We start from the raw sequence: 8895 nt of genomic DNA on the forward strand, positions 1-8895 counted from the left end.
CTATAGTTAAGTTAAGGTTAAAGTAAGTATATATATATATATATATATATATATATATATATATATATATTACTTACACTACATCAATTTCCTTCCAATTATTCCTACTTTATTAAATTTTTCAACTTTCCTTTTTCTTTTTTGTTATTTGTTTTCTACCACAGTATATTCTGACAACATAATTCTGAAGTCCTGTTTGACTTTCATTTATTATTTCTTTTCCTTCTGATTATTCATTAACCCTTTCTGTCATCATTTCAGACATTATTTTCTATATTACGTTTAGTACCGAGATACTTCTTAAGTTCTTTACTTCTCCTTCATTTTCTGATATGTAAATGATTTAAATTTCTATTTCTTTACATGCCTTGTTGTGTCCCATATCTTGTTCATAGTTGTTAATACTTTGATTCTCACATTTCTTTTGTTAAATTCTCATGAAATTCTTTCAATTCAAAATACTGTCCTGAACTCCTTCTTTCTTCAAACTTTTAATAGCTTTTCAAATTTCTCTTCTGCCCACCAACTATTCAATTTCTCATCTGTTCTCTTACGCATTTAATTTCCTGCAATTCTACTCTTTGCTTTCCAACTTCTAAAATGGTCCCTCAATTCTTGCATATTCACTACTTATCCACTCTCCATCCTTCTTCCCTAAACATATATTTCACACTTTTCAAAACTCCTTAGTGTTTTATTGTTTTCTACTTTTTCTGAAATCATTCTCTGCCTGTCTTTCGACTTCTTTTTTGATAACTGCTGCAATTATTTTTTCCTTTTATCAGTTCTTCTCTCTGTTTTTGTTCTCCCATCTTTCTAATATTTTTCAGTTGTCACTTTTTTTTTTGGAAGGGATCTTCACATTCTCAATAAAAACAATCATTTCCTCTTCATCTCTGATACTTTGTACCTACTTTCTCTACCACAAATTTCCAAACAATATTAACATTCACTAAAACTTTCTCCTGTCTTCTTTAGCCTTCATCATTTCTTCCCATAACTTTTTCATTATTATTCAATTCCAAGTTATATATATATATTCTGACTTTGAATTTCCTACCTTTCTTTTATTTTCATGTGATCCCATTCCATCCTTTTTCTACATTAATCCATTTAATAATTCTTATTCTTTTTGACAATTGATAGTCTACCATCAAAACACCTCTAGTTCCTGTATATGTTCACCTCCCAATCATTAAACCACAAAATTCTATAAATGTTTTCCTTTCCTATTTCAATTCTCAATCTTGTAATTTTCTATATCCTTTTCATTACATATCTCATGCCTTCTTCCCCTCCCCCATCATAATCTTTTCCAATCCTTGTATTGGAAATTATGTTTTCCTTCTTGCATTCATTCCTCTAATTATATTCCTTTTTGCACTAACTTATTTCACCTCCCAGATACTATACACAACAAAAAATACCTCCTCATTGTTTTTTTGCTATTAACTGGAAGTCTCATTTCCTCTTCTCCTTCCAATTTAACCATAGATACCACACTTTAATTCCTATTATGAAATTTTATTTTGCTCTTTCTTTTCTCTCTCACCCATTTAACTTTTCATTTAAACATAAAGTTTCTTGTTGTAGATAGCACAAAGTACTACTTAACCTGACCAAGTTTCTTCTTTATACTACTTTCTGACTTCTGTTCATCAGGTTCACCACTTCATGTTTTCAAACTCTTATTAATACTTACTTTTATTAAATAATCCTGCCATAGTCAACACTAACATTTTAGTACCTTTCCCTTGTTTTCTAACTCTTCACTATTTCCTCTTTTTGTATTATATTGCTCTTCTCTCCTATAATTTTCCTTCTTTCTTATCTTATTGCTCTTCTCTTCTGCATATTTTCTTCTGTAATAATTTTACTTGTTCTTCACACATCTACCTTACATCCTTTTCTCCCAGTTTTTTACTTCATTTTCATCTTCATTTTTTCATTGTCCTATTCTAAGCTTTGGTCTTCAATTATTATCTTATCATAAGCTCTTTCTACCCTTTCTCCCTTTTGGTCACTTGAAACAACTTCTTTATTCCTTTTCAATATAAACTTTTAAACATTTCAAATTCGTTCTATTTCTTATCCTTGTTCTAATTTTAATATTATAAATCTTGGTCCCTTTTCTCTTTACATTTCTACTTAATGTACTTGGACAACTCCTAATGGTACATATATATAAATATGTTCTAATTAGCTTTTTCACAATTTCTTATAATTCTTTACAGGTTTCCTTTGCATTTTTCCTTAATTCCTTTGAATATCAATTCTGTCTTCTACTCAGGTTTTTTTTCAGCTTTTTATATTTTTGGCATCATTTCCACCAAATGAATTTTTTTGAGCCACAAATGTTTAGTCAATTTTATATGTTGATAAATTGTCATGTTTCAGTATGTATGGGAGTCAAAATGTATATACTGCTTTAATGAAATAAAACTCCATAAATTTTAATTTAATGCTGACAAAATATTTTCAAGTATACATTTTCATTTAAGCCTATTCATACTACTAAGTACTTTTAAGGTGTCAAGAGAACACTTATACATAAGATTTTTAAAATTCAGGTAAAAATGATAATTTGAACTCTATTACAAAAATTTTAACTCAAAAATATTTTACAATCAATATTTTGTAATTTATAAAAACTTATTCTACTATAGTTAATAAAAAATATGAAAATAATTTTCAAATATTAATTTCTTCACAGCTCCAAGAAGTCTTGCCTGTAAACAGTGCACTTGTAGATTTTTTAATTTTTCTGCCCATCTCAAATAATAGCTTTACATTTTCTAAGATACCATCTCCTCTTCAGAATATATTATCTATTTCTTGATTTTCGTGCATTTATGATGACTTTTTATGCTTAGTTTTTGTACGCCTTGGTTGCCACCCTTTATAATATCACCACAAGTGGTTCGATCATTCACTAATGATATACAGTTTTGGAAAGAGCTAGAAAGAAAGTTGAAATATGACTGGATAGAGTAAGAATTAAATATACTATGTCATATTAGAATAAATAAAGTGATTGAGCAGTAGTTTTACAGTTTCATGAGAAATTTGCTAGTCAGAGTTCCTTTAACACTGATCAAAGGCATTCAATGAGAAGTTTTGAATATTTAGGAACAAACAATAAATCTGAGAATTGTTTTATAGTTTTTTAACACATTCTTTTTGTTTATAGTGTTTGCATTCTAAATTATATCTGAAAGTTACAGAAATTTTCTTAGATGATAAAACATCAGATAAGCTCTGTTAGGTTTAGTGAGTATAGTAGGTTATTGTAAAATATCCTGATAACTCAAACTCTCATTTATTTAATATAATTATTGTTTATAATATTCAAAAAATATGAATAAATTGGTTAACTAGGTTCTTAATTATTTCTAATTGCAATAGTGATATGTTATAAAAAAAGGAAGCTTTCTTAACTTTACTTTCTCTTATTATATTTCTTCTTTCTAAAACATCTTCACCAAATCTTCATCACTCTTTCCAGACATTTCAATCCTTGTCACACTGTATTTTATCACTTTTGACTGGACCATACTCACCAACTTCTAACAGCTGCCATTATCAACATAATCTCTAGTGTGATTTATAATACACACTTTGGTGAAATCATAACAGATACATATCACATATTATGCCATATTAGAAAAATCATGTATGACAGGAATCACAGTTAAAGCACTTAAGGCCCAGTACTATATGGATAATAGTACATATAATAAGAAAGTGCTGTATGATATGCATCACAGCATACACTATTATAAAAGATGTGTATGATAGATTATGTATGCCACTAAGAAAGTTTTGCATGATATACACCATAATAGATCCTATCAGACAAGTCCTGTTTGATGGGAATAACCATATACTTTTTAAAATTTCTTATTACAATGATATTAAAAGTAAGCTGTTTGCTTTCTACAGTCAACAGCCCTGTGTTGTTTAGTTTTTAAAAAAAACCACAATTCATTCAGCCAGAAACTGGATTACCTTTCAAACTGTTTATGACACAGGAGCTTAAGAATTATCTCAAGTATAATCTTTCAAACTGAATCTCAAAACTACAGTTCAAAATTGACCTGTAAAAATTAGTGATTCGTTATCTGTTTATTTTATAGCTAGAAAGAAGATACAATGCAATTTATGAACAATTTTTAATTTCAGTAACATTACAAAGAAATAAGCTACAAACTGTAAACCAATCTATTGTAAAAAACAGCATTAGTTTTGTTATACCCAAATGAAGATACCAAAAAAATAATATTATGTAAGTTATTACAACATGTAAAACTTCACATTAAACTAACCTGCAGAAATGTAAAATGGTTTTATGCCAAACGTATCTGGTGTAGAATAAACTTCCAAACTTGATTTCTTGTCTGAGGTGAAGAAGAGTCCACAGCTTTCAAGATCATTATGCTGTCCAGTATACTTCTTAATTTGCCAGTGTAGGAAATTTAAACTCTCATCTCTAACTTTATTTATTTCTCTACTAGTTCCAAAACTTGTGAGCCCTAGTTAAAAACACAAAACTCGTGGTTTAAGCATTTTATCCATACAGATATTAAATTTAATAATTTATTTCAAAATGTAAATGCTTTCATAAAAATTAAGCAATTAATGGAAAAATACAAACTGAGTCCACTGTTCTGAAAATAATATCAATGATTGAGGTCCTGCAGAGGACCCCCATGATCATATTGCATCCCAATATGATGGGAAAAAATTGTGTCGATATAAAACTTAAAAATCAATTAATCTATAAAACTTTGCACCCAAAACTTATATTTATAAGTATCAAAATAGGTAATATAGAGGCTTATTAAATAGGAGCTTAACAAAAAAGAAACACAGGGCTATTTGACAATACAAATGTATTTATGGAAACTACTTTAGTTTGTGATCAAACACTAATTTTAAAAGTGTAATTTTACACAATTTCATAAAAACCTTCTCAAAAATTTCATTTCCTGTACATACTACAAAACTACATACCTAGCATGAAATTGATGGATCAAATAACAATGTATTCAGTTATTTGACTGAGATTCTGTTTCATTTTTAATACTCATGCAATCTCTTGAAGGATTTTAATATTGTTTAATGATGCCTATGAAGAACATATTGACAAAACATGAAATGAAACATCTATTGATGGAACACAAATGGAATCTTTTGATGTGTCATAAACAAGAATAATCTACTGATGTAACATCAATAAAATGATTATATTGATGCTACTGATGCAAAAAGAACAAAAAATTACTGATACAACACAAATAAGAATAATGTTTTGATAAAACACAAACAGGAAAACTTTTGATGAAACATTAACAGGAGGAACTCACCCATCCAAAAACAATAAAAAAATGTTGATACAACATTAATAACTTATTAGCATAACACAAACATGAAAAATCTCTTGGTACAAGATGAGTATAAAGAATCTATTGATACAACAGAAACTTTACATATGACACGAGAAGAAATAATCTAATGATGCAACATGAACAGGAAAAATATAATTATGCAACACGAGCCACAAAGAAAAGAGTGATTAGAATACAAAAATACTGTCCAAAAACTAAATAATGTATTTGTAAACAATCACTTCCTCTAACTTTGTTTGGCAGTAATAACAAAACTAAACAAAACAACACATGTCAGTTCAGAAGTCTGAGATAAAAATATAAACACTTTATTGAAAATGTTGCCACATATCAAATTATTTCACACACCTGAACCTAAACTATCTAGAAATACCAGACAAGCTCCATGAATATAAGTGGATCCCACAGTGAAATTTCCATCCTTACTTCCTTTGGTATACTGGTTAATGAAGTCCACCCATGATAGGATGTCTCTGATACTTACAGTACATCTAAAACAAGGAACAAGTACTTTTATAATCTTAGCTGGCAGAGCATGGTGCTTTATAGTAACATAATATCACATTAACACTCAAAATAATTTATATTGCACAAACGTTTACCTGTCCAACATGGATTTCTAGCATGAACAGTGTATAGTATTTCAAACTATACCCTGTTTGTTGTATGTTGCTGTCAGTGAGACCTTTAATTCAATACCAGAGGTCATCAGGCCAGCTGGGTACAGCATAAAATGAACTACTATTTACATTAGTAATTTATGAGTCAATAATCCTTAAGGTGCAGAATGTATAAGCTGGTGAAAAGCATGGCATATAGTAGTTCTGATAACTTCTGGTGTTGGCAATGGCATACAACAAACAAGGTGTAATTATAATGCTATTATATTTACTTCTTGCTGGAAATCTGTATTTGTCAACTAAATAGTGATGAAACGTAAATTAAATAACAGTTTTACTATGAAACTATATAATACATATATTTCTACTTTTTAATAAGTTCTCACTATATGTAATCAAGCAACTAATACAAGTTAATTTCAAAGGCTCATACTATCTAAAATAAAATTATCCACAGTAAAACTTGAATTTCAGAAGTCATCTCTTACAAAAACTATTGAAGTGGCATTAGCCTACCTTCTACCAATGCTGTTATTTGTAAACCATTGAACAAATTCTCCAATGGCTTGACCACACCATGTTCCAAGGTTCAATTTTACTTCAGAGCTAATGTTGTGCTCTACAATATCTTGTAAATCTGTTAAGGTGAATGATGATGAACACCAAATCTCAGTGAATCGATTCCTAAGGGCAGGAGAAAGCTAAAAACAAAATTACATTATATAATCTTAATATTCTCAAATAATCTATTAACAACAATAAAAACTGTATGTAATTTTTCTTATTTGAATAGATTCTTCTATAAAAGTAGCAGCAATTTTTATAAAGTCACATTTAAAGTATTCAGTGCCCTTCAACAGAATATTTCGCTGTGGAAAACATCTGTGACGAACAGATGAGATTTTGTATAAAAAATTATTCTGCACATTAAATATTTCCTTTTAACTGTAAAGTATGTTGTATGCATTTGAATTTATGCAAAATATTTTCTTAAACTTATATATTTCAATAAAAAGAAGTATGTTGTAGGTCAAACTACTACTTTTTATCTCTTTCAACAACCACAAGGCATTATTTCCTACATAGTTTTAATTAGTTCAATAACCTCTTTGAATTTAAAAAATACAATATCAAATCTAATTACACAATGTTTTTCACATATCTTTATTTCAATATTCTTAAGAGCAATTCACAGCATTTAACTGGTAAAAAGTTATGCTTTAAAAAAATTCTAAAAGTGAGTGTATAAATCCAACCTCTTTCTTTCCATAATCTCCTCCAGGGTTCATTGTGGCAATAAACCAAAATCCTTTCTGAGCCTTGACAATGTAGCTTTCATCAGGCATGCCTGTATCTCCCTTTTCTGCTAACAGTATTGTTTGTTCATGTTCCAGAACACTATTCAGCCTTTCAAGCACAGAATCTTCAGCCAATGAGATTTCATCAGCCAAAAAGACACCACCTTCTTTCATAGCCAAAACTAATGGCCCATCCACCCACTCAAAAAGCTTATTACTTGTCTGAAATAACAAAAGACACATTAGAAAAATCTATGTAGCGAATGACATAAAATTTTTGCTGTATACTAAATACATTTAACTCATTCACTGGAAAAAAAAAAACTGTGCATCTTAAACAACCTCCAAACATATCTGCTGTATGCTAAATATTTTTTAATGCTAAATATGTTTTCTTATAGCAAAGCCACATTGGGCTATCTGCTGTGTCCACCGAGGGGAATCGCACCCCTGATTTTGGCATTATAAATCCGAAGATTTACCACTATCCCACGCGTGACTTGATTAAGGCGTAACAGGAAAAAACTTGAATAAAACAGCACATTTAACCCTAGAATTACTAGTGGGGTCCACAGATTTTTCTAAACCATCAAATTTATTGTGGTTTGTTGGTTATAAAGTCCATAATAACACATGAATCATACAAAAATTGAAAGACAAATACTATTAATATTGAAATTAATCCTGCTAACTTCTACTGAGGTCTTTATGTATTTTACACAGGAAAAAAAGTGGTTACCAAAACATTTTGTTCAGTTTTTTTTACACTGAGTGGTGTAACAGGCAATAATATAAAACAGCTCAATATGATGCAATATGTTGATCCTACCATTAATGAATGGTATTTAAACAAATTAATAAAGTGAGGGTTAAACATATACAAACAAGATAACTTATTAAGTCTCTAAGACAACAGGTCAAAAACATTCAACTCATTTTACATGAATGGTAAAAGTCTATGCTTACTTTCTCCTCAAAGTGACGAACAGGACGTAAACCACCAAGAAAATCTGAAGCTTCAGAATGCATGTGACAATTGACTGTGAAGAGTTTTTTCCTATTTAATTCTGCATATAACTGGGCTATTGTTGTTTTACCACATCTAAAATAACAAAAAATACATTCCATAAACATAATGCATGTTAAAATTGACCATGAGAAGTTTTCTTCCTATTTAACTGTGTATATAACTGAGCTATTGTTGCTTTCCAATATCTAAGATAAAAAAAAACACAAACTCCATTAACGTAATGCATGTTACAATTGATCATGAAGTTTTTTCTTATTTAACTATGTTTATAACTGAATTATTGTTTTCCCACATCTAAAATAACAGAAAATACACTTTACAAACATCAGTGAATAGATATTTTACAAAGCAAATATTTTAGAATTTTCAATACACATTTACTGCAACCTGCTGAAAGTAGTGTTTCAATCATTCTTAATACTATATTTACAGCTTTACAGAACAAACATTTTTCTTTCATGTCTTACAAGGTCAACTTAGCGTCATCTGGTGACTTACATTTTTCACAATAATCACCCAATAATGCCAGGTTGGTATTT

The 8895-nt window shown here is 29.3% G+C and overlaps 1 protein-coding gene across 1 annotated transcript in view; it reads right to left on the reverse strand.

The window, feature by feature from the left end:
* Positions 1-8895, reverse strand: part of LOC106476702 (midasin-like) — a 236786-nt gene that overhangs the window by 150227 nt on the left and 77664 nt on the right. Inside the window, exons 29-33 of the mRNA XM_022381378.1 lie at positions 8293-8428; positions 7285-7548; positions 6545-6729; positions 5757-5899; positions 4326-4532 (exon numbers count right to left, since the gene is read on the reverse strand). Coding sequence (XP_022237086.1) covers positions 4326-4532; positions 5757-5899; positions 6545-6729; positions 7285-7548; positions 8293-8428 — 935 coding nt within the window. The remainder of the gene's footprint in view (positions 1-4325; positions 4533-5756; positions 5900-6544; positions 6730-7284; positions 7549-8292; positions 8429-8895) is intronic.

Source organism: Limulus polyphemus, unplaced genomic scaffold, assembly GCF_000517525.1.
Source record: "Limulus polyphemus unplaced genomic scaffold, Limulus_polyphemus-2.1.2 Scaffold158, whole genome shotgun sequence".
In the NCBI taxonomy this organism is placed as follows: Eukaryota; Metazoa; Arthropoda; class Merostomata; order Xiphosura; family Limulidae; genus Limulus; species Limulus polyphemus.